Genomic DNA, 24,469 nt, shown 5'->3' on the forward strand with positions numbered 1-24,469 from the left:
ACTATGGATGGACAGAAGACACGTCTAGTTTGATGAAAAGAAGGACCAGGGAGACAGGAGAGCATCTCCCAGTATTTGAGGGGCTGCCCCAAAGAAGAGGGAGTCAAGCTATTCTCCAAAGCAAAAGAAAGAAAGAAAGAAAGAAAGAAAGAAAGAAAGAAAGAAAGAAAGAAAGAAAGAAAGAAAGAAAGAAAGAAAGAAAGAATCTGAGCGGCTGCCCCAGGGAAGAGGGAGTCAAGCTATTCTCCAAAGCGAAAGAAAGAAAGAAAGAAAGAAAGAAAGAAAGAAAGAAAGAAAGAAAGAGAAAGAAAGAAAGAAAGAAAGAAAGAAAGAAAGAAAGAAAGAAAATCTGAGCAAACTAGGGATGGACAGAAGACATATCTAGTTTGATGAAAAGAAGGACCAGGGGAGACAGGAGAGCATCTCCAGTATTTGATGGGCTGCCCCAAATAAGAGGGAGTCAAGCTATTCTCCAAAGCAAAAGAAAGAAAGAAAGAAAGAAAGAAAGAAAGAAAGAAAGAAAGAAAGAAAGAAAGAAAGAAAGAAAGAATCTGAGCGGCTGCCCCAGGGAAGAGGGAGTCAAGCTATTCTCCAAAGCGAAAGAAAGAAAGAAAGAAGGAAGAAAGAAAGAAAGAAAGAAAGAAAGAAAGAAAGAAAGAAAGAAAGAAAGAAAGAAAGAAAGAAAATCTGAGCAAACTACGGATGGACAGAAGACACGTCTAGTTTAAGGAAAAGAAGGACCAGGGGAGACAGGAGAGCATCTCCCAGTATTTGAGGGGCTGCCCCAGAGAAGAAGAAGGAGTCAAGCTATTCTCCAAAGCATCAGAGGACAAGAAGCAACAGATGGAAATTAATCCAGGAGAGAAGCAACCTGGAACTAAGGAGAAGACAATTAACCAGTGGAACTGCTTGCCACCAGAAATTGTGGCTGCTCCATCACTGGAAGATTTTTTAAGAAGAGACTGGACAGCGATTTGTCTGTAGTGATATACAGTCTCCTGCTTGGGCAGGGGGTTGGACTAGAAGACCTCCAGGGTCCCTTCCAGTTCTTGTTATTCTGCTTTTCAAGCCACGCGGATTCAAGTACAGTCAACCAGTGGAACAGAAGTTGCCTTCAGAAGTTGTGGCTGCTCCGTCCCTGGAAGTTTTGAAGAAGAAATTGGACAGTCCCTTGTCTAAAATGAAACAGGGTCTTCTGGTTGAGCAGGAGGCTTGACTAGATGGCCTCCAAAACCCCTTCCAGCTGCATTCTGGTGGGTTAATCAATAAACCTGGAACGAAGGAGAAATTTCCTGACAGAATAATTAATCAACGGAACTCCTTGCCACCAGAAGTTGTCAATTCTCCAACACTGGAAGTTTTTCCAAAGAGGTTTGGACCGTCATTTGTCTGGAATGATACGGAGTGTTCCGCCCGTTCAGGGGGTTGGACTAGAAGACCTCCAAGGTCCCTTCCAACTCCCGTTATTCTGCTTTTCAAGCCACGTGGATTCAGGAACAATTCAGAAGATCCCAGAACAATTAACACGCGTATCCTGATTAATTGATGAATCAATAAACCCAGAACTAAGGAGAAATTTCCTGACAGCGAGAACAGCTAACCTGTGGAACTGCTTGCCACCAGAAGTTGTGGCTGCTCCATCCCTGGAGGCTTTTAAGAAGAGATTGGACAGAGATTGGTCTGGAATGGGGTAGGGTCTCCTGCTTTTGAGGAGGAGGGTTGGACTAGAAGACCTCTGGGGCCCCTTCCATCTCTGGGATTCTGTAATTGTCAACTGAACTATTTCAATAACCTTCCTCCTGGTAGGTTTCTTCCTCTTTGACAGCTTGGTGAGCTGGTGTGTTGCACACAATCCCCCAAGAATGATCCCCCAACCTGCGTGTAAAGACAGACTCAAATCTACTAGAGGTCCAGTGGTCTGAGGAAAGGTCTCCCAACTGATCGGAGTAGGGAAGCGTAGAGTTTGACAGCCACGAGACCGGAGCTCTCCCTTCAGGTGCCTGGCTGCCCCAGACAGACAGACAGACTGATATGGATGGAGAGAGACAGACAGACACAGGAATGGGGGGATGGATAGATTAGATTAGATCAGGGGTCCCCAAAATTGGCAACTTTAAGACTTGTGGACTTCAAGCTGGCTGGAGAATTCGGTAAGTTGAAGTCCACAAGTCTTAAAAGTTGCCAATTTTGGAGAGCTCTAGATTAGGTAGGTAGGGATGGGTTGATAGACATTGGTATGGATAGAAGGACGGACAGACTGACTGATACAGATGGATAGAGACAGACAGGCAGGCAGCTATAGATAGACAGGGATAGATAGATAGATAGATAGATAGATAGATAGATAGATAGATAGATAGATAGATAGATAGATAGATAGACAGATAGATAGATAGATAGATAGATATAGATAGATAGATAGATAGATAGATAGATAGATAGGGTGGATAGATAGATAGATAGATAGATAGATAGATAGATAGATAGACAGACAGACAGATATGGATGGATAGAGAGAGAGAGAGAGAGAGAGAGAGACAGACAGACAGACAGATATGGATGGATGGATAGAGAGAGAGAGAGAGAGACAGACAGACAGACAGACAGACAGATATGGATGGATAGATAGATAGATAGATAGATAGATAGATAGATAGATAGATAGATAGATAGATAGATAGATAGATAGATAGATAGATAGATAGATAGACAGACAGACAGACAGACAGATATGGATGGATGGATAGAGAGAGAGAGAGAGAGAGAGAGAGAGGATAGATAGATAGATAGATAGATAGATAGATAGATAGGGATGGATAGATAGATATGGATGGAGAGAGATGGATGTATGGATGGATAGATAGGCAGAAAGAAAGAAAGAAAGAAAGAAAGAAAGAAAGAAAGAAAGAAAGAAAGATAGGGACAGACAGACAGACAAATAGGTATAGATTAGATAGATAGGGAGAGAGAGAGAGAGAGAGAGATGGATTCATCAGTAGACATTGGTATGGATGGATAGATAGACCGAATGACGTGGATAGATACTGATATATATTGACGGGTGGACAGACGAATAGACCGACTGATATGGATGGATGGGTGAGTGGACAGACTGATGTGGATAGACAGATTTGGATGGATGGATGGATGAATAAACAGACTGATTGACATGACTAGATAGACAAACTGATCCGGATGGATGGAGGATGGATAGATAAACAGACAGGCTGATTGACTGATAAGGATGAATGGCTGGATGATACATGATTGGTAGGTAGGTAGGTAGATGATAGAGTGATATAGATCGATTAGATAGATAAATAGATAGATAGATATCGATTGGAGGGGGAGGGTTGGGAAGGAAAGCCCACAGGATGCTTCCAATTGAAAGTAGCATCATTCAGGGGGCTTTTGCGACGTTTTATGACCTTCCTTGCCACCGTTGCGGAGTAAATCACCACAGTCGTGAAGTTGGTCACACGGTCACTAAGTGAATCTGGCTTCCCCATCAGAAGGTCTCAAAAGGGGAGCAGGTGACCCCAGGACACTGCAACCGTCGTAAATATGAATCGTTTGCCAAGTGTCTGGATTTTGCTGAGGTGAACCATGGGGACGTTGCAACTGGCGTAAGGGTGAAAAACAGTCATAAATCACTTTTTATTTTAGTGCACTGTCACCATTTCGAACCGTCACTAAGCCAAAGGCTGTAAGACAAGGATTGTGTAGAGCAGGGAACTGCCAACGGGGCAACATGCCTGTTTTTTTGTGTGTGAGATTGCAGAGAAAGGGATGACAAGAGAGTAAGCAGGCCAGAATGGGTATACATCATCAAAAGGATGCATTTAGTGCCAGGCAGTTCTAGGTTAACAAGCTGAGCATTGTGGCGGTATTCTCTTTTATTTTATTTTATTTTTGTAAATCGCAACTGGTGTGTGTGTTTGTGTGTGTGAGTGTGCATGAGGGCTGGGTGGCTTTTCAAGTTAAAAAAACAAAACACATCCACGGAAAAAAAATGGATCGTTTGCCTGGCAAATTACGGCTTTCCAGATTTCTGGGAGTTGAGGGATCATTGGTTGACTTTTGTGGGAGATCTACACACACACTGCTTTTGTTGTTTTCACACACCACGTGCGCTGCGGTTGTGGTCTTCCCTGGGAAGAGTTGCCTGGATCTCTTGCTGAATTGATCCGTTTTTCCGGTGCCTTTGGACCCCCACTTTCAGAAAGCGAGGAGTGGGGGTCCAAAACTTATGGACTTCAACTCCCAGAATTCCCCCTCCGGCTGTTTCTTCCCTCCTGCCCCTCCCAGCGTGTGGAGAGACTACAGCGAAAGGGATGACAAGAGAGCAAGCAGGCCAGAACGAGTATCCCTTATCAAAACGATGCATTTCGTGCCAGGGAATTCTGGGAATTGAAGTCCACCCTGTCTTACAGTTGCTAAGTTTGGAGACACACACACACACACGTACACACACACACACAGGGGTAGGCCTGCATTAAGAAAACAGAAAGGGGTTTTGTTGAACTGCTGGGGGCTTCGGGGATGGTTAGACCTTCTTCGTCTCTCGGGCTGAGCTGAAAGGCGCACATTGTGAAGTCAAAACATTTGCTCGGAAAGAGAAGCTGACAAAAGAGAGCGGCTCTTCCAGGTTGCGATTAAGGGCTTAGCCGGAGAAGACTTTAATGCTTCAGATATCGGAATTAAATTCTTGCTGACTCCGGGGAAGTTGTTTAAAACCAAAAAAAAGAAAGTGCAACGCGGTCGAATCGAAGCCAGGAAGGGAGGATTTTTTCTGCATTATCCAGAGTTCACGGAGGACCAAGCCAGGGGTGGGGGTGGGGGGTGGGGGTTGGGCTTCCCAAAATTTATCAACTGGTTACCCGCCCCAGTGGCTGGGTGGGTGTGGTGGTGGTGGGCGTGGCCTAGTCTTTCTGCACCACAGTGGGGGGAAAGGGGCGTTTTCATCCTCTCCGGGCTCCCAGAGGCTCTTTGGAAGCCAGAAACAGGCCTGTTTCCAGCCTTCTGGAGCCTCTGGGACAGTGGCCGGCAACGGTGGGCCGGGACCGCTGGGGGTCCGTGAGAAAATGTTGGTGGTCTGCAAAGAAATGTCCCCCCCCTCCCCAAAAGCAAATAATCCAGGCTGTGCGGGAACACAAGGCTGCGCTGCCCACATGGCCTGCGGGAACACAAGGCTTGCGTCGCTTGCATTGCGCACAACACGAGGCAGTGACGGGGGGGGAGGAGGGGGGGAACTTGCCCCATTCGGCCCACACGTCTGGCCTGGCCACCGGGCTGCTTCTTTCCGCTTCTTTCTTCTTCTGCTTTTGGCTGCACGCAAGGAAAGCAGCCAAAGTCTCTCTTTCTCTCCCCCAAACTCCGCCAGAAATGAGTCTTGGGGACCCCGCAAGGCCTCCTGCTCCAAGAGGCTGCGCCGGCACAAAAGACTCATTTCTGGCAGAGTTTTGGGGGAGAGAAAGGAAGACTTCTGCAGCTTCTGCTGCTTTCCTTGCACGAAGCCAAAAGTCTCTCCTCTCTCTCTCTCCCTGAGAACGGAGCTGGAGACCCCAAATAAAGAACGATCGATCAGTCGGAAAACGAGGTGGGGGATTTTCCTGCAGACTTTTGGGGGGATTTTCCCAGGGTCTCTGCTCCACGGGATTTAAAACTGTGAGTTTGGTGATCCCTGGGGTCCAAAAGGTTGGTGACCTCTGCTCTGGGAGGCCCATTTTTCGCCCTCTCTGAGCCACTGCGTGGGCCCTGGGATCCAAAACTGGCCACGTGGGGACTCCAGGGGGGGGGCAGCCAGGGGTGGGATTTGCTGGTTCACTAAACCAGCCATAAAACGAACAACCGGTTCGTGCGAACCGGTGCGAACCGATAGCATCCAACTCCCCGAACCAGGCTGAAATTATGATCATTCGGACATGCAACGTGAAGATTGGGGTCTTTGGCGAAGGCGCCGAGGATGAGAAAGGCAGAAGAAGAGAATGTCCATCCAGGAAGAAGAAGGATGGACTCCCAGCCGGGATGGTTGCACCATGGGAAGACTCGGAAGACCAGCTTGGAAGCAGAGCCGCCGTGGAGAAGGGCCACCGATACGGTCACTAAAAGTTGACCTTGACCTGAGGGCAGATGATGAACTGGTCAGTCCACCAGTCAATGAAAAGAGAAGTCCCATCATGTTGGGTAAGGCAGAAGGAAAGGGGAGAAGACCTCCATCCGTGGTGACGTGGATGGACTCCGTTGCAGATGTTGGAAGACCTGAAGGATGATAGGAGGATCATCTGGGGAAGGTCCATCCGTGGGGCTTCTAAGGGTCCGCGCCAGAAGTCCAACAAAATCCTTCTGTTTTCCTAAAATCGCTCCCGCCTCCTAAATTCCCCGAAGCTGCCTTAGTTAAGAATGATTTTTTTCTAATAGTAGGAGTAAAAGCAAAGTATAATCCCCCTCCCCCCTTTGTGTGACATAGTTTTGTGAAATAACAGTTTGCAAGGAAGAGGAGAAGAGGGAGGAGGACGGTGGGGTCCTTGGGGCTTTCGGAGCTGGGTTGTTTTCTCGCAGACGTTTCCTGACCCAACTAGCTAACATCATCAATGCTATATAGGGGGGGCAGGGGGCTTGCTCTCTGTTTTAACTACCAGTTGCTTGCCCTGTAAGTGTGAGTCAGGGTATGGTTTTCTCAGTGGTAGTTTCTTGACAGGGCAAACGATTAGTATATAAACAGAGAGCAAACACCCCTCACTTCTGGCTCTGATGACATTCCCTGGTTGGGTCACGAAACGTCTGCAAACAAACACAAGCTCAAAGAATATCAAGGATCCCACATTTCTTTTCCTCCTCCTCCTCCTCCTTCCTTCCTTCCTTCCTTCCTTCCTTCCTTCCTTCCTTCCTTCCTTCCTTCCTTCCTTCCTCCTCCTCCTCCTCCTCCATCTTCCTTCCTTCCTCCTCCTCCTCCTCCTCCTCCCTCCCTCCTCACAGTCGCTTCCTCCTCCTCCTCCACCTTTTCTTCTTCTTCTTCTTCTTCTTCTTCTTCTTCTTCTTCTTCTTCTTCTTCTTCTTCTTCTTCTTCTTCTTCTTCTTCTTCTTCTTCTTCTTCTTCTTCTCCTCCTCCTCCTTCTCCTCCTTCTTCTTCTTCTCCTTCTCCTTCTCCTCCTCCTCCTCTTCCTCCTCCTCCTCTTCCTCCTCCTCCCTCCCTCCTCCTCCCTCCTCCTTCTTCCTTCCTCCTCCTTCCTTCCTTCCTTCCTTTCTTCCTTCCTTCCTTCCTTCCTTCCTCCTCCTCCTCCTCCTCGTCCTCCTCCCTCCTCCCTCGCCCTCCTCCTCCTCCTTCTTCTTCTTCTCAACAAACCCTTCTCCCTTCTTGTACTGACAATGTCGCCTAGTAGGGTCCTGAAACGTCTGCAAAAAAACCACCCAGCTCCGAGAGCCTCCCAGCCCCCCACAGACCATTTCCCTCTTCCTCCTCCTCCTCACACCCCACTTCCTTCTAGCGCTGATGATGTTACATAGTTTGGTCGTGAAACATCTGCCGGGAAACCCACCCGACCGAGAGAGCCCTAAACCGCCCCACAAATAACACCTTGTTCGCCTTTTAGCCCCTTCCTCTTCCCACCCCCAAAAATAAGCCCCTTCCCCTTATCCGATATAGAACCCCTTTGCTGCGCCGCCAGGGGCGAAACGGTGTCGCCCGCTTGGAAACTTGGCCAGCCCGTCCAGTTGGGCCACACAACTGCTAGTCTGTGTGTGTTGTGTCTGTGTGTGTGTGTGTAGCTGCGCCATGTTTGCCAGAAAAAAATGGCGGCCCTTTTGCAAAGCCCTGGTTTTGTTTTTCCAGGGCTTGCAAGGAAGAGGTGTGGCTCTTTGCAATCCGTGGGTGTGGTTGTGTGTGTGTGTTTGTGTGTGTTTTGAGTGATTTATACCTCTTTGTGCAGCAATCCGATGTGAAGATTTAGCTAATCATGGGTGTGTGTGGGGAAACCAACCGGCCCTTTTTGCAAAATAGGGGACTGGGGTTTTACCCCCCTCTGGGAGCCGGGGAGGAAATAATTTTGGGAGGGCGGGCAGGAGGCAGGGGACCTGGGAAGAAGGCGCCTCGCTTAATGACCCGAGGATGTGGTGAGCGACGGCACAGCCAAGGCGGCGGATTTGCAGATGGTCCTCCACTTCACGACCAGAATGAAGCTCAACGCGTCCCGTCGGTTGGTGACAGCGTTTTTGACAAATGAGCGTCGCCCCACTCTACGACCTTCCTTGCCACCGTTGCTAAGGGTGAACCCCTGCTGCCCTTGGTGAAGCTGCTAACACGGTCATTCAGCGAATCCAGCTTCCCCGTTCGGCTTTTGCTGGTCAAGACGGTTGCAAAAGGGGATCGGTTGCCTGACCTTCCCCCGCCCTGCGCTCTCCCCCCCGCCCCAGGACACTGTGGCCGTCGTAAATGCGAGTCGGTCGTGCCAAGGGTCTCCATTTTGAGGCGCGTGATCACAAGGAGGTGGCAACTGTCCTGTGTGAAAAACGATCCTAAGTTGCTTTTTTCTCTGCGCCGTTGGAACTTCGGTCACTAAGCGAACTGTTGTAAGTCGAGGACCGCCTGGAGGTAGTGATCATTTGAAGTTGGAACGGAACTGGAAAAAAAGTGACTTAGGACTGTTTTCACGCTGAACGACCGTTGCCAAATTCAAACGCTTGGCAACGGACTCGTATTTACAACGGTCGCAGCGTCCTGGGGAATCACCCGGTTGTTTTCTTTACGACCACCTGGCAAGCAAAAATTCAAGGGGGAAGCCTGACTCCTTTAATGACCGTGTAACTAACGTAACGACCGCAGCGATCCACCTAACGGCGGCGCCCGGAGGAGTCGTGACATGGGGGGGGTAAAAACTCAACGCCTGCCTGGCTTAGCGACAGAACTTTCGGCCTCCATCATGGTCGTACTTCGAGGACGGCCTGCCGACGCAGTGCGAGGAAACGGAGCCCCTGGGAGTGACCTCCATGCGTTGCAGATCAACAAATGTGTGATTCTGTCTCGGCTGACCCGGCGCCTTTGCAGCTGGATCAAACTCCGCAGGGATTGGCCGTTGCCTACGAGCTGGAAGGGATCCTTGGAGATCTTCTAGTCCAGCCCGCTGCTGGAGCACTTAGGCTGAAGGTTTCCTGGCATGTAATACCAGGCAGATGGATTGGGCCAAGGTGGGGCAGGAGGAGGAGGAAGAGGAAGGGCTGGGGAGGAGGGTCTGGTGTGTATGTGTGTGTGTGTGTGTGTGTGTGTGTGTGTGGCTGGGGAGTGGGGGGCGACATGAAGGTACTTGCACAACTATGTACCAAGACAAGACCAGAGGCGCTGAGGGCTTGGAAGCCGCGTGGAGCTGCGTTGGGACTTGCCTTGCCCGGTGGAGCCCGCAGGGCTGGTGAGGAAATGGGGAAGGGCGGAGGGGACGGGGGGAGGATTGGAGGTTGACGTGGCCCTTCCTCCGGGCTTAAAGGGGAGGGAGAATGTGTGTGTGTGGGGGGGAACTTGAGGAAGAATTTAATGTCTTTGAAGTCTCCAGGGGGGGAAAATTTACGGGCTGGAAGAGAGAAGGGAGGAGGAGGAGGAGGAGGCCCTTCTAGATGGGCAAAGCGGGGAGGGGCCCTTGCGCGCCGGGTGCTGGGTTCGAAACGCCGGGGCCTTCTAAACAGGAGGTGGGCGGGACAAGCTGGGATGCCAGGTTGGGTTTGGCCCCGAAGGCAGCGGGAAGGGGGGTCCCCACAAGGCCCCCAAAGTCTCTTATAAGGGGTAGACTTGGTCGTCCAGAAATGCCTCCCCTCACAGGCTGGCATGGCGGGGGCGCTTGGCCCTCTTGGGAGGGGGTGGTTTTCTGCCAGACGTCTCACGACCAGGCTAGGCGACATCATCAGGGCCAGAGGGGAATTGGGTTTGCGGAGGGAAGAGGAGGGAGGAGGAGGAGGAGGAAGAGAAGGAGGACTGTGGGGTCCTTGGTGGTCTCTGAGCTGGGTGGTTTTCTGGCAGACGTTTCATGACCCCACTGGGTAACAAGCATCAGTGTTAGGAGGAGGAGGAGGTTGTGAAAAGGAAGAGAAGGAAGAGGAAGGAGACAATTGTGAGGTCCTTGGTGTTCTCTGAGCCTCAAGGACCCCACAATTATTATGATTATTATTATTATTATTATTATTATTATTATTATTATTATTATTATTATCCTTTTCGCAAGCCCCACTGCCTTGTAGCATTGATGATGCTACCTAGTTGGGCCATGAAACATCTGCAAGAAAACCACCAAGCTTAGAGAGCACCAAGGACCCCACAGTCATTATTTTCCTCCTCCTCCTTCCTCCTCCCTCCTCCTCCTCCTCCTCCTCCTCCTCCTCCTCCTCCTCCTCCTCCTTCCTCAACAACCCCCTCCCTTCTTGTACTGACGATGTCACCTAGTTGGGTCATGAAACGTCTGCCAGGAAAACGACCCAGCTCAGAGACCACCAAGGACCCTTCATGTCAACCCTGAGTTACAGATACTCTCTTCTTATCAGAAGCAAGTCCTATACATATATATATATATATATATATATATATACACACAGAAGCCTGATGATGGCAGATGAGATTCTGCCGAAACATTGCTACAACTTTAACAGCACAACTACAATGACGTGGGAAAATACCTGAACAAAGCTGAATGCCATATATATATATATATGTGTGTGTAAATATATGTAAATATATCTAAATACTCTATATATGTAAATACTCACTCTGAGAAGCACAGAGCCGAAGACACAAGCCTGAAGATGATGAATGAGACTTCATCGAAAGGTTGCCTAGATACTTCCAATCTTCCCACGAGAACCTCAGAAAATATATATATATATATGTATGTATGTATGTATGTATATATATATGTATACACACACACACATATATACGCTGTATATTGCCTCTGGAATTTAGTTACGCAATCTCACCTCCAATTCAAATTGAATGGAAGGAGGGCCTTGGCTCTCTTTAAAAATATATATATATATATTATTTTATTTGTGGGACAGAATTAATCCCTCACAGTACAATTCCCCTTTTCACTTGGCAGTGAATCCTTATTTTGTCTTGAGTAGCTCCGCTTTCTCTCCGTGCAGTTTGCAAAAAGAAAGAAATGGGTTTTAATCGTTACAACGTCCCGTTAACAAGGGACACAGGTAGCCATTGGCCGCCATCTCAACCAGCATCAGAACAGAACAGAATAGCGGAGTCGGAAGGGACCCTTGGAGGTCATCTAGTCCAACCCCCCTTGCTCTAGCAGGAGAGACCCTAGATCATTCCTGACAAAAGTGGCTGTGTCTTCTTAAAACCCTTTTAAAAAAAAGAACAAGAAGGAGGGAAGGAATCTAGAGAAAGAAAGAGTGAGAGGTAGGAAGCACGAAGGAATAGCAGAGTCAGAAGGGACCCTTGGAGGTCATCTAGTCCAACTTCCAGCTCAAGCAGGAGACCGTAGACCATTCCAGACAAATGTTGGAACCCTGAATCCTGGTCATAAGAAGGTTTTTGCCATCTGTCGTAACTTGGAACACAAAGTCCTCAACTTAAAGACCGTAACAGAGCCCCAGATTTCCGTTGGTAAGCAAGACAGGGGCTCAGTGACTTTTGCCTCATTTTGCGACCTTTCCTGCCACGGCCGTTAAGTGAATTGGTGCAGTTGTTAAGCGAGGAGCGCGGTTGTGAAGCGAATAGGGCTTCCCACCCCCCCTTGCTCATCACAAGGTCGCAAAAAGGGAAATGCGTGACCCCGTTGTAAGTGTGAGTCGGTCACCAAGTGTCCGAAGTTTGATTCCATGACTGCGGGGGATGCTGCAACGGTCGTAAGTGTGAAAAAAAGGCGATCCTAAGTTGCTTCTTTCCAGGGTTCGTTGTAACTTGGAACGGGTCACTAAATGAACCATTGTAAGCTGAGGACTAGCTGTATGCATTTGTGGCTTTTGGGATGAGGGGTCGAGGTGCAGGCATTGGATCCAGGAGGGAGCCGGCAGGGAGCTTCAAATCGAAGGGTTGTGTTGTGTCGCGCTTGACTCACAATTCTTGAATGCAACACAACCACAATTCTGGTTGGGTTGGGTTGCCCTTGACTCACAATTCTTGGATGGGACTCGTTCAAGCCTGCTGCCAGCTTTGCAGGAGACTGGCTGAGCTTTCTGGTTGTGTTGCATTGTGTTGTGTTGCACTTGACTCACAATTCTTGGACACAACACAGCCACAATTCTGGTTGGATTGTGTTGCCCTTGACTCACAATTCTTGGATGGGCCTTGTTTGCTGCCGGCTTTGCAGGAGACTGGCTGACTCTCTGGTTGTGTTGCGTTGTGTTGTGTCGCACTTGACTCACAATTCTTGGACACAACACAGCCACAATTCTGGTTGGATTGTGTTGCCCTTGACTCACAATTCTTGGATGGGCCTCGTTCGGAGCGTGCTGCCGGCTTTGCAGGAGACTGGCTGAGCCCTCTGGTTGTGTTGCGTTGTGTTGTGTTGATGATGTTCCCTAGTTGGGTCATTAAACGTCTGCAAAAACAGCACCGAGTTCGGGAAGCACCAAGAACCCCAAAGTTCCTCCTCCTCCTCCTCCTCCTCCTCCTCCTCCTCTTCCTCTTCCTCCTCCTCCCTGCAAGCCCCTTTCCCTTATGCAACTGATGATATTACCTAGTTGGGTCATGAAATGTTTGCAAGAAATCCACCAAGCTCAGAGAGCATCAAGGACCTCACAGTCGTCTTTTTCCTCCTCCTCCTCCTCCTCCTCCTCCTCCTCCTCCTCCTCCTCCTCCTCCTCCTCCTCCTCCTCCTCCTCCTTTCCACACCCTTCTAGCACTGATGACATTCCCTAGTTCGGTCGCAAAACAACTGCAAGAAAACCCACCAACCTCACAGCGCCCCAAGGACCACACAGTTGTCCTCCTCCTCCTCCTCCCTCCTCCTCCTCCTTCTCCTCCTCCTCTTCCTCCTCCTCTTCCTCCTCCTTCCCCCCCATTCCCGCCGATGTTCCCTAGTTGGGCCGTGAAACCCCTGCAAGCAATCCACCCATCCGGGAGAAGTCCCCCGGCACTCCACCGTTTACTTCCGCTCCTTAATTCTCTCGGGTTCTACTCGGAGTAGCGAAGAGCCTCCATGCAACCCAGTAGCTGCTCTCAAGAGTACCCAACCGGGCCAGACCAAAAAAAAAACCCTTCCAGGCAGATGCAACATGGTTTTTGGGGAGGGGGTGCAAAGAGTTGGCTCAAGAGCATCTATCCGCTCCCAACCACACACACACACACCCGCCCAAACTCCGTGCCAACCCTTGGCCCAACCTTCCCCGTTGGCTCTCACCAAATGTTTTCCCCTTTCCTGGCTGTTTTTGGCTTTGCTCCCCCGTCCCCCCTGTCCCCTCCCCGGCTCTGCGGTGACTCGGATACACACACACACACACACACACACACACACACACACACACACACACGCAGCAGGCCTGATGTCAGCATCTCTCCGCTGGGCGCGGCCCTGGGAGGAATGTGCCGCGCCCAGCACTCACCGGGTAATTAATCCTCACCACTGACAGGTGGCAACAGGCGGCCCGGGGTGGGCCTTGCGCTGGGAGGCTGGCTGGCGTAGGGCTGGCGGGAGGGGGAGGGCTTTGGAAAAGGAGGGGGGGGCTCCGTGCTGACCCAGAGGGCGCTTGCAACCTGGGGATGCCCCCCCTTCCCGTTGCACGGGGACTATTTCGGGGTGCTTTGCCCTTTGCAGTTGGCTCTCAACGCAGAGGGAGGCTTTGCGAAATGCAAAAAAGTCCTTTTGCCTGGCGTCCCGGGCGGGGGCGGGGGGGCGGGGTGTCCTCGGTTTACGACCGCAGTGCTAAGTCCCTCGACTTAAAAACAGCCACGATATTTGGGAGCCGAGCTGCCCTGCGTCTCGGCGAGGTGCCTTCCCAAATGTGGTTTTAGGTTTGAGTTGTGCCAGTTTTCTGCGCCTTTTTCCTCGCCACGGGGTGAGCCAAAAAAAAAATCACCCCTGCGGTTGTTATAACGAATCCCTGGTCGTTAAGCGGATCGGAAATTTTTTTGTTTTTCTCCTGGATTTGGCTTGGCTGGGAAAAAAAAATCACACGTGATGATCTGTCTGTCTGTCTGTCTCCTCTCTCTCTCTCTCTCACACACACACACACGCATTGCAAACACGCACATGCCCCAGGATGCTGCAGCTGTCATGTATAGATGCCCTTTGGAAACCCCTTGGATTTTCTTCCCTGGTTATTTTATGCTTTTTTTATTGTCGTTTTTTATACGTACCAGGACGATAAAGAATTCAAATTCAAATTTTATCTCTCTCTATCAAACACGAAGAGAAGTACAAACACACACACACACACACACACCAGGATGCTGCAACTGTCATGTATAGATGCCCTTTGGCAACCCCTTGAATTTTCTTCCCTGGTTATTTTATGCTTTTTTACTGTTGTAAAACTATCTAAGAACTATTTTTTTTAGCACCGTACGAGATTAAAAAAAAAAAAACATTCCAGCCTCAACTTTTTTGCTTCTTTTTTTTTTATATACACATTATACAGGTAGTCCTCGCTTAGCGACTGCCTCGTTCAGCAACCGAGTGCCCGATGTCTATAGAGCCACCGGGAGAGCTGAGGTCAGATTGTAAAGCGCGGTTGTGGTGGTATGTAGCCATTGCTCTACAACGAGCGTTGCCAAGTCCGTCAGGAGTTGCTACCTGTAGTATACTTCTTTTTACACATTATACATTTAGCAACCGCCTCGTTCAGCAACCGAACGCCCGATCTTCACATTGAGGACCCTCCCAGGTCTACAAAGCCGCGGGGAAAGTTGAAGTCAGATTGTAAAGTGTTGCCAAGTCCTTCAGTAGTTGCTACCTGTAGTATACTTCTTTTTACACCTTATACACTTAGCAACCGCCTCGTTCAGCAACCGAACGCCCGATCTTCGCATCGAGGACCCTCCCAGGTCTACAAAGCCGCGGGGAAAGCTGAAGTCAGATTGTAAAGTGTTGCCAAGTCCGTCAGGAGTTGCTACCTGTAGTATATACCACCAGCCATTTCTACGACGACAAATCCGTCCCATCCACAAAACCCAAGTCAAAAGTTTCACGTTTTTATTTTCATCACAAGCCCAACATCCGGAAGTGACACCCACACGAAGAAAGATAACTTTTTAAATATATTCTCCCCCCTTGAATAAAAAAAGGATCCGTTTCACGATCCGTTCTGCTTTATCTTCCTCACGACAGAAATAATATATGTATTGTTTCTTAGAAGGCTGAAAGGAAAATTGAAACAGCCACCCCAAAAGATAAACAAAATAAAACCAGGGGCCAGTGGCTTGAAATTTAATGCATCTTGTTCAATTATTAAATAAGAAAATAAGGGTTTGGTTTTGCTTGGCCTCTGAGAATGCAGAGAAATCCATTTTGAGCTGCCAGCCAGAATTTTAAAAATCAGAATATTTTAGAGGAAGAACTGGGGGTGCAAGTAGTTACTGACTTACAACCGTTCATTTAACGACCGTTCGAAGTTACAACGGCCCTTAAAAAAATTGGGATTTGGGACTATTCTCCACACTGTCCACCGTTGCAACATCCCCAGGGTTCTGCGGTCAAAATTCAGAGGCTTGGCCACCGACTCGTATTTATGACGGTTTCATCCTTTTGCGACAAGCAAAAATCAATGTATTATTCCTACAAAACACCGATTTTCTCCCATGATTGTGGGAAGGGGGAGAAATGTTCTGAGGGTCGTAAGCGTGAGGAGTGGCCATAATTCGCTTCCCCCCCCAGGGCTGTTGTAAATTTCAGTCGTTCGAATGACCCTTTTTCCCCCTCTTTTTTGGGGGAGGAGGATATTTTATTTTATTTTTTATTTTTTTACTTTTCCTTTCTTTGTGTCTCTCGGCTGCCTCTCCCTTTCTGCCTTTTAATTCCCCGGAATTGTGGGACGTGTGAGTTTTGCAAACTTTTTGTCAACAGGCCGGGCACACGCAGGGAGGGGGGGGTGGCTTGTTGGAAAGGCAGACAGGTGTGGGATGCGGCTGGCGGGCTGGCGATGTGCGCCCTGGGGGTGCCAAGAGGTGTAATGTAGCCCTTCTCTCGCACCCCCCAAACCGGCCTCCAAGTAGGTGTGTTTTGGGGGGGGGGGCTGGACTGCAGGCGAAGGGCGGCACGTGTGTCCCTTGCGCAGAATGCAAAGAGCCCCAGAGGCTGCGCATCGCTTGCCAGGGGTGGGGTGGAGGCATTAGGCGCATTCGGCATGGAACCAAAGTCCAAATTGGCTAAGATCAAGGATTCTGGGAGCTCCTCCTCCTCCTCCTCTTCTTCTTCTTCTTCTTTTCTTCTCCTCTTCCTCTTCTTCTTCCTCTTCCTCTCCTCCTCCTCCTTCTGTTCTTCTCCTTCCCTCCTCCTCCTCCTCCTCCTCCTCCTCTTCTTCTTCTTCTTCTCCTTCTCCTTCTCCTTCTCCTTCTTCTGTTTTCCACCTCCTCCCTGAATCGCCCGGCCTGGCACGCTTCTGTTTCCGCAGGCTGTGTAAAACCTTTGTGTCCATAAATGCATAGCCTGCGGGCACCGCATACCCACACACACCCACCCACACACACACACACAAAAGAGAGAGAGAGGCGGTTGCACAATCTCGCATTGTCGCACGAAAGAAAGAGGTCTTAAGACACGGGGAGGGAAGGAAACCCCCCCGCAGGCCTCGGGCAGCCGCGCCCACAAACTCCGGGAAGGAAAAGGGGTTTGGGGGTCGGGTTTTTGGGGGAGGAGAGAGGAGCCGCGGGGGGGGTAGCGTTGAACCTGGGTAGTGCTTTTGTTCTTGAATGCCAGGGGACTCCCCCAGTTTTTGGGTGTGCGTGTTGTGTGTGTGTGTTGTGTGTGTTGTGTGTCGAAATGCCTTGGCCCGCAGCTTGTGTTTTCACAGCTGCCCGAGCCGGGCCGCCGTGTGCCACCTTCCCACCCACGGGCACCTCCTCCCGCCAAGGGATCTTATCCAGACAGAGGCTGCCGGCGGGGTGGGGGCAAGGGGGGGGGCTGAGCTGGCGCATTCCTGCCAGCCCTTTTGGGCTCTCGCCCGGCCCTGGATGGGCATCCGTCAGCAAACAGACACGGCGTTCTCGGAACGGGCCAGCTGGCGCAGAGGGTGCCCACGCCAGCCCCCTCCCTCCCCACGGGGAGAGGGGGTGGAGGCTGCAGGACTCGGGCTTTCCAAGGGCTTGGCATCCTCTGGCCGAGGGAAAGGGGGGCATCCTAAGGCAGAGACTCTCCCCCTGCCGCCGCCTGATTATGGGCAGGTTTGGAAACTGGCACGTGGCTAGGAGCCCTTTGGGAGTTGCCATCCGGAGATAAACGGCCGGTGGGTTTATTCTCTTCGTCCTCCTTTTCTTTTTTTCCTTCCTTCCGTCGCTCCGTCCTTCTCCATCTCCTCCTCCTCCTGTTTCTTCAGGCCCACCTCCTCTGCTCCTCTTCCTCCCTCAAGTCTCCTGGGCCTCCTCCTTCACGCCCCCCTTCGTTCTTTCTCCTCCTCCGTTTGCTTCCCTTCTTCTTTCACATCGTCTTCTCCTTGTCCTTTTCTTCTTTCTCCTTCTCTCATTCCTTTTCCTTCTTTTCTTTTTTCCTTTTCCTTCTCCTCCACCATCACCATCATAACTTCTCCCTTTTCTTCCTTGTTCCTCTTTCTATCTCCCTCCCTCCCTCCCTCCTTTCCTTCCTTCCTTCTATTTCCATTTCCTTCCTTCCTTCCTTCCTTCCTTCCTTCCTTCCTTCCTTCCTTTTCTTCCTTCTATTTCCATCTCCCTCCCTCCCTCCCTTCCTTCTTTCCTTCCTTCCTTCCTTCCTTCCTTCCTTCCATTTCCATCTCCTTCCTTCCTTCCTTCCTTCCTTCCTTCCTTCCTTCCTTCCTTCCTTCCTTCCTTCTTTCTATTTCCACCTCCTTTCTCCCTTCCTTCCTTCCTTCCTTCCTTCCTTCCTTCCTTCTTTCTATTTCCATTTCCTCCTTCCTCCCTTCCTTCCTTCTTTTCCTTCCTTCCTTCCTTCTTTCTTGTTTCCATTTTTTCTTTCTTCCTTCCTTCCTTCCTTCCTTCCTTCCTTCCTTCCTTCCTTCCTTCCTTCCTTCCTTCTTTCCTTCCTTCCTTCTATTTCCATCTCCTTCCTCCCTCCTCCCTCCTTCCTTCCTTCCTTGTTCCTATTTCCATCTCCATTTCCCCCCCCGTTCCCTTTCTTCCTTCTTTGTTCCTATTTCTTTTCTTCTTCCCTCCTTCTAATCCTCCCTCATTTCTATTTTCCTTCTTTCCTCCCTTCTGTCATTCCTCCCTTCCCTTTCTTCCTTCTTCCTCCTTCCCCCTCCCTTTCTTCCTTGTTCCTATTTCCCCCCCCCTCTCCTTCTTTCCTCCCCTCCCTCTCTCCCTAAAATGGGTTTCCGGTTGTCTAGCAGCTGCTCCAGTTTCTCCGGGGAAGGAAATCCCAGTTTCATCTCAGGAGTCAAGTGGTGGATGGTGAACCCCTGGCGGCCATTTCTGCCCCCCACCCCCTCCTTGCAGGGGGTTTGGGCCTGCTGTGGGATCCGCCAAGCCCCCATTTCTGCCACACACACCCCCAATTCCCACTCCCCCAATGCTTCCCAACCAAACCTGCTCCAGGGCTGCAGTGCAGGCAGAAGTTTCTCTTCGGCTTCATTCTGACTTTATGGGACTTTTGAACAGGGTTTTATTGTCAATTAATTGCTCTTGGCAGTTGGGCAGTTTAAGTGGGTTTTGGTTTTGATGTTTTATGGTTAAATCCATTTAAAAAAAAAAAGAGAAACCTTTGCAAAGTCCCATCCTGGAGGAAGACCTCCTCTGAAGGCCCCGTATGCAATAGGAGCAGATATGGGCAGTCCTCGACTTACGACGATTCGTTTAGTGACCATTCGAAGTTACCACAGCACGTGAAAGAGTTTTCCACACTTAAGGACCATTTTCTACACTTAAGGATCCTTTTCCACACTCAAGGACCGTTTTCCACACTTAATGACTGTTTTCCACCCTTAAGGACCATTTTCTACCCTTAAGGACCGTTTTCCACCCTTAAGGGCCGTTTTTCTCACTTAAGGACCATTTTCCACCCTCAAGGACCGTTTTCCACCCTTAAGGACTGTTTTCCACCCTTAAGGACCGTTTTTCACACTCAAGGACCATTTTCCACACTCAAGGACCATTTTTCACACTCAAGGACCATTTTCCACACTCAAGGCCCGTTTTCCACACTTCCACACTTAAGGACCGTTTTCCACTCTTAAGGACCGTTTTCCACCCTTAAGGACCGTTTTCTACCCTTAAGGACCATTTTTCTCACTTAAGGACTGTTTTCCACACTCAAGGCCCGTTTTCCACACTTAAGGACCGTTTTCCGTACTTAAAGACCATTACAACATCCCAAGGGGTCACGTCATCAAAATCCACTCAGCAATCGATTCATATTTACGACGGTTGCAGTGTCCCCGGGGAGGGACGGCGGGTTAGTCACGTGATTCCCCTTTTGTGACCTTCCGACCAGCACGGGGGGAAGCCGGATTCACTTAACAACGCTGTCACTTACTTAAGGACCGCAGCGGTTCTCTGACCGGGGCAAGAAAGGTGGCTAAAATGAGCCCCAACTTGCTTAACGAATGTCTTGCTTAGCGAGAGGAATCAGGGGACTCCCTTTTGGTCATAAGTCAAGGACCACCTGTACTGTGGCATTTTGGGCGCGGGTGCAAATTCGGCATCAGGTGAACAACTCTTGGGAGTTGGAGGGAACAGGGAGCTCAGCCACTCAGCCAGCCTTGGGAATTTCAGCCTGTTCATTGTTCTCCTTTTTTTCCCTTTCTCTCTCTTTCTTTCTTTTTTTTTGCAAAAAGTTTTTTTTATTTTTTAATTATTAAAATATATCTTTGCGAGAACCGTGTGGTGTTCCAGGTGTTTCACATTTTAAATCAGTCGTATCCATGATCACAAACCTAACTTTCTAACACCACATCACTATCTCTTATCATATTTTCTTCTTTATATTCTCATAAATTGCTTTGTACCAGCCTCTTTATTTTTATTCATTCTCCATCTTCCTTAATCGCATATTCACATTCAAAATTTCATCTTAATGTATGGTTATCCCTTAATAAATCCCCTTTGCATTATTACGCTTGCCTCTGTTACGTATGTTATCAAACTTACAACAATATATCCTCATAACCTTATGCATGTGGATAACAGAATATTTAATTCATTAAAATATACTAATCAATCTCTTAATTTCCTTAATTGTGTATTCTTGTGCCACCATGTTTACAATTTCGTACCATTCATTAAGCATTCAAAATTCCATCTTAACTTATATTATCTCCTATTATGTCCCCGCAATATTACATCTGCCACTGTTGGGTATATTTTATTTTCTATGTTCCCTTTCCTCTTTTAGTATCTAATTTTTACACAAACATATTTTCTTTTAAGCCAATAATATCAAAATTATAACATTATAACCTCATTATCTTATATAAATGAGTAACATAAAAATATATAATTCATTAAAAATATTATTAAAAATGGATACAAGAAATTACAGGGTATGATATTGGATTTAAACCAGAAACATTTTTATTGGGGATGATTACAGGAAATTTAAAGAAACATATCCAATACGGCGTACAACATATAATAACAACAGCAATAATTGCTTATGCCCAGAGCTGGAAAATAGGTGAGAATATGGTAATAAAATAAACTTGATTGTGCCGAAATGGATTGGCTTACGAGGAATTTAAAGCAAAAAAGGAGTCTTGAGTTTTATGAGGTATGGGAAATGTTGTATAGATGGTTAGAGAAGAGAAACAAGATTCGATATGAAAAAAGAATTGTAAATATAAGTGTAGCTTGACACAGTACTGTTAAAATGTAAATGAATATAATACGTATTTTGAAAATAAATAAAATAATAATAATAAATATTATCCTACTATATGGTTACATCTATTTATTTATTTTATTTATTTATTTTTGTCAATTGCTTACAAGATAATAGGTGTAAGAATAAACATAGTTATGAATACATGGATACATATAAGAAAAATATAAAGAAACAATAGGACAGGGACATTAGGCATGTTGGTGCACTTATGCACGCCTCCTACACCTCTTAGGAAAGGGGTGAGGTCAATAGTAGACAGTCTAAGGGTAAAGTTTTGGGGGTTTGGGGAAGAAACCAGAGTCAGGTAGACATTGACCACCCAAAGTCGTATTTCCTGCAATCAAGTTTGGTGCAGTTAACCTTGAGTTTGTATCTGTTGTGTGCTCTTGTGTTGTTATGGTTGAAGCTGAACTATTCATTGACTGGTAGGACATTGCAATGTATGATTTTATATACTATACTTAGATCGGACCGAAGGCGGCGTAGTTCTAGATTTTCTAGGTCTAGAATTTCAAGTCTGGTGGCATAAGGTCTTCTGCAACGAGTAGAGGAGTGGAGAACTCTTCTTGTGAAATATTTCTGGACTTTCTCAACTGTGTTAATATCAGATACGTAATGTGGGTTCCAGACTGATGAGCTGTATTCGAGTATTGGTCTCGCAAATGTTTTGTATGCTCTAGTTATTGGTGTAATATTACCAGAGAAAAAGCTACATAAGGTTAGGTTAACAACTCTTAATGCCTTTTGGGCTATGTAGTTACAGTGGGCTAATCTCTGTCAGGCTCTATATAACATTTCTTTTCACATCTTAGCTATTAATCCCTTATTATCTTTCATAAACGTTGATCTCTCTTTTGGTCCCTTTCTCTCCATTCTCTCCCGCTGCAGTATTCGACCGAACTGAAGAAGCTCTACTGCCAGATCGCCAAGACCTGCCCCATCCAAATCAAGGTGATGACCCCCCCACCCCAGGGGGCCGTTATCCGAGCCATGCCGGTTTACAAGAAGGCCGAACACGTGACCGAAGTGGTCAAGCGATGTCCGAATCACGAACTCAGCCGGGAATTCAACGAGGGTGAGGCGTCCGAAGGAGGCGGGAAGGAGGGAGAAATGAAGGATGGGGGAAGTGGAGGAAGGAGGGAGAAGGTAAAGGAGAAGGAAATGGAGAAAAAAGAGAAGAAGGAGAAAGGAATAAGAGGAGGAATAATTCCGGGACAAAATCAATTTTGTTTTTAGTTAACTCTTCTAACCACGTTTGAATCATTTCCCAGTATTTTATTATTCCTCTTAGAAATAATTTAAAAAAAAAACTATAATAGAAAGGCAAAATATCTTATCTTACGTATATTAACAGCAGGAAGAATTTCATATGCCCAGTAGTGGAAGAAAAACTCCATACCACCTGAAGGCTTAATAATCAAACAAAATTTAGTGCGTGTGGAAATGGATAAATTAACTATGGAATTAAAAGGGAAAACAGACACAGAATAAAACGCGGTATGGAAAACATGGTTTATTTGGATTGATAATAGATATAAGAATAGATTAGATTAGATTCAACTTTATTATCATTACCATGGATACAGGCAACAAAATGCAGCTAGCATCCAACCAGAAGTGCAAAACAACAGTAAAATATAAATATATGTATGCAAATGTGCAAGGCGTCTATGAATATGTCAATGGAAAACACAACAGAATGTATGTACATGAGCGAGCACAGAAGGATAAGTGTGACTGCACATATTTGAACGTGTACAACTGTACAAAATGTTTGTGGACACATTGAATATAAGTACAAATGCACAGAGAATTGTACAAAATACATCATATATTATCAAGGGAAGCATCCCCATACGTGTGGGGGCAAACGAACTGTAAATAATGTATATTATACATAAGAGGGTAGGAAAGTATTATGTATTGTAAGTTTTGACAGGACACATAAATGTATATATAATGTCACAGCGCTGTTTAATAAACTATTGGTATTATGTATAAATGGGGGAAAAAGCTCAATAAAGCATTATAAAAAAAAGGAGGAGGAAAAGGAAAGGAAACAGGAGGAGGAATTGTGGTCACGAAGATTTGACTGTGAAAATTTAGGAGCGGGAAGGGTTGGGTGCTCGCAGTGTAGAATGACAGGATTGGAAGAGACCCTAGAGGTCTTCTAGTCCTACCCCTGGCCCAGGTGGGAGACCCTATGCCAATATGGACAAATGACTGTCTCTTCTTTAAACAAAGCTCCAGAGATGGTGTGTAAATGGCATTTAATGACTTGTCTTAGGACCTTTGTGGAGATCTCAGCATTTTTCCTCTCGCTTTAAATATTTTGCATAAGCGCCTCCAAGCAGGGATGTCCAGCCTTGGCTGCTTGGAAGACTTGTGGACTTCAACTCCCAGAATTCCCCAGCCAGCCCTTTTTGACCTGTATTCTCTGTGACCTGCTTACTCTCTTCTAATCCCTTTCTCTGCAGTCTCTCTGCTGTAAAGGAGATGGGAAGACAAGAAATAGGCAGGGCTGGCTGGGGAATTCTGGGAGTTGAAGTCCACAAGTCTTCAAGTGGCCAATGTTGCACACACACACACACACACAGACACACAAAAGTGGCAAGAAAACTTGGAAAATGAGGCAAAACTCACTTAACCCATTTCTCACTTAGCAACATAAATTTGGGGCCTCCGTTTGTGGTCGTAAGTGGAGGACTAACCTGTATTTACGACGGTCACGGCGTCCCACAATCGAGGTTTGTGAGCTGCCCGCCCCAAGTCAGCGGGAGAAATCGGATTCGCTTCATAATTGGCATTGACCGCAACAAAAAAAAAAGTCATAAAATCCGATGTGACTCGCTTAGCGATGCAGGTCGTAGCCTCAGTTGTGGTCGTGAGTCAAGGACCACCTGTGCTTCCTCAGTGTGGAGATGGGCAGGGCGTCTTCCAGCCAAGTTTAACTTGCTTCGGCCTTCCTTGAAGGGGAAGCGGGCTTCATTTCCGGTTGACTCGCGGCTGGAGAAGCAGAGAATTTTGGATTTTGGAACGATTTCTATACTCTTTTTTTTATTTTATTTTTCCCCCCTCCCAGGCCAAATTGCTCCTCCTAGCCATCTCATCCGCGTGGAAGGCAACAGCCACGCCCAGTACGTGGAAGACCCCATCACCGGGAGGCAGAGCGTCCTCGTCCCTTATGAACCACCCCAGGTGAGCTGAGAGGGCAGGTGGAGGTGTCTCCCTGCCAGGTCTTTCATGATGCACACCCCCAAAAAAAATCAGGTGCAAAAGACCAGGTGGACCCCTCCTGAAGGGTCAGCTCAAGGGGTTTATAGGGCTGAAAAAGATCCCCAGGCGCAGGAATCTGCTCAACTAACGGTCAGCACCTGCTGGGAGTAAGATAAGCCTCCGTGGGATTCAAGGGAGGTTGGATTTAGTGGCTACACAGGGATTCTGGGCTGAGTCCTCTTTTGACTCCACCTCCAGCTTCCGGCATCCTTTGCCCTACATATCTCCTTCCTTTACATCCCCATGTTCCT

The 24,469-nt window shown here is 47.9% G+C and overlaps 1 protein-coding gene across 3 annotated transcripts in view; it reads left to right on the forward strand.

Annotated features, from left to right (window-relative positions):
- The window catches only part of TP63 (tumor protein p63), a 166,683-nt gene that overhangs the window by 101,286 nt on the left and 40,928 nt on the right, over positions 1–24,469 (forward strand). For all 3 annotated transcript variants that reach the window (XM_087933716.1, XM_087933718.1, XM_087933717.1), the window contains 2 exons: positions 21,831–22,017; positions 24,025–24,140. In XM_087933716.1, the coding sequence (XP_087789842.1) occupies positions 21,831–22,017; positions 24,025–24,140 (303 nt within the window). The remainder of the gene's footprint in view (positions 1–21,830; positions 22,018–24,024; positions 24,141–24,469) is intronic.

This window comes from Pseudonaja textilis, chromosome 4 (genome assembly GCF_049901715.1).
Source record: "Pseudonaja textilis isolate UNSWEBS1 chromosome 4, rPseTex1.2, whole genome shotgun sequence".
NCBI classification, from domain to species: Eukaryota; Metazoa; Chordata; class Lepidosauria; order Squamata; family Elapidae; genus Pseudonaja; species Pseudonaja textilis.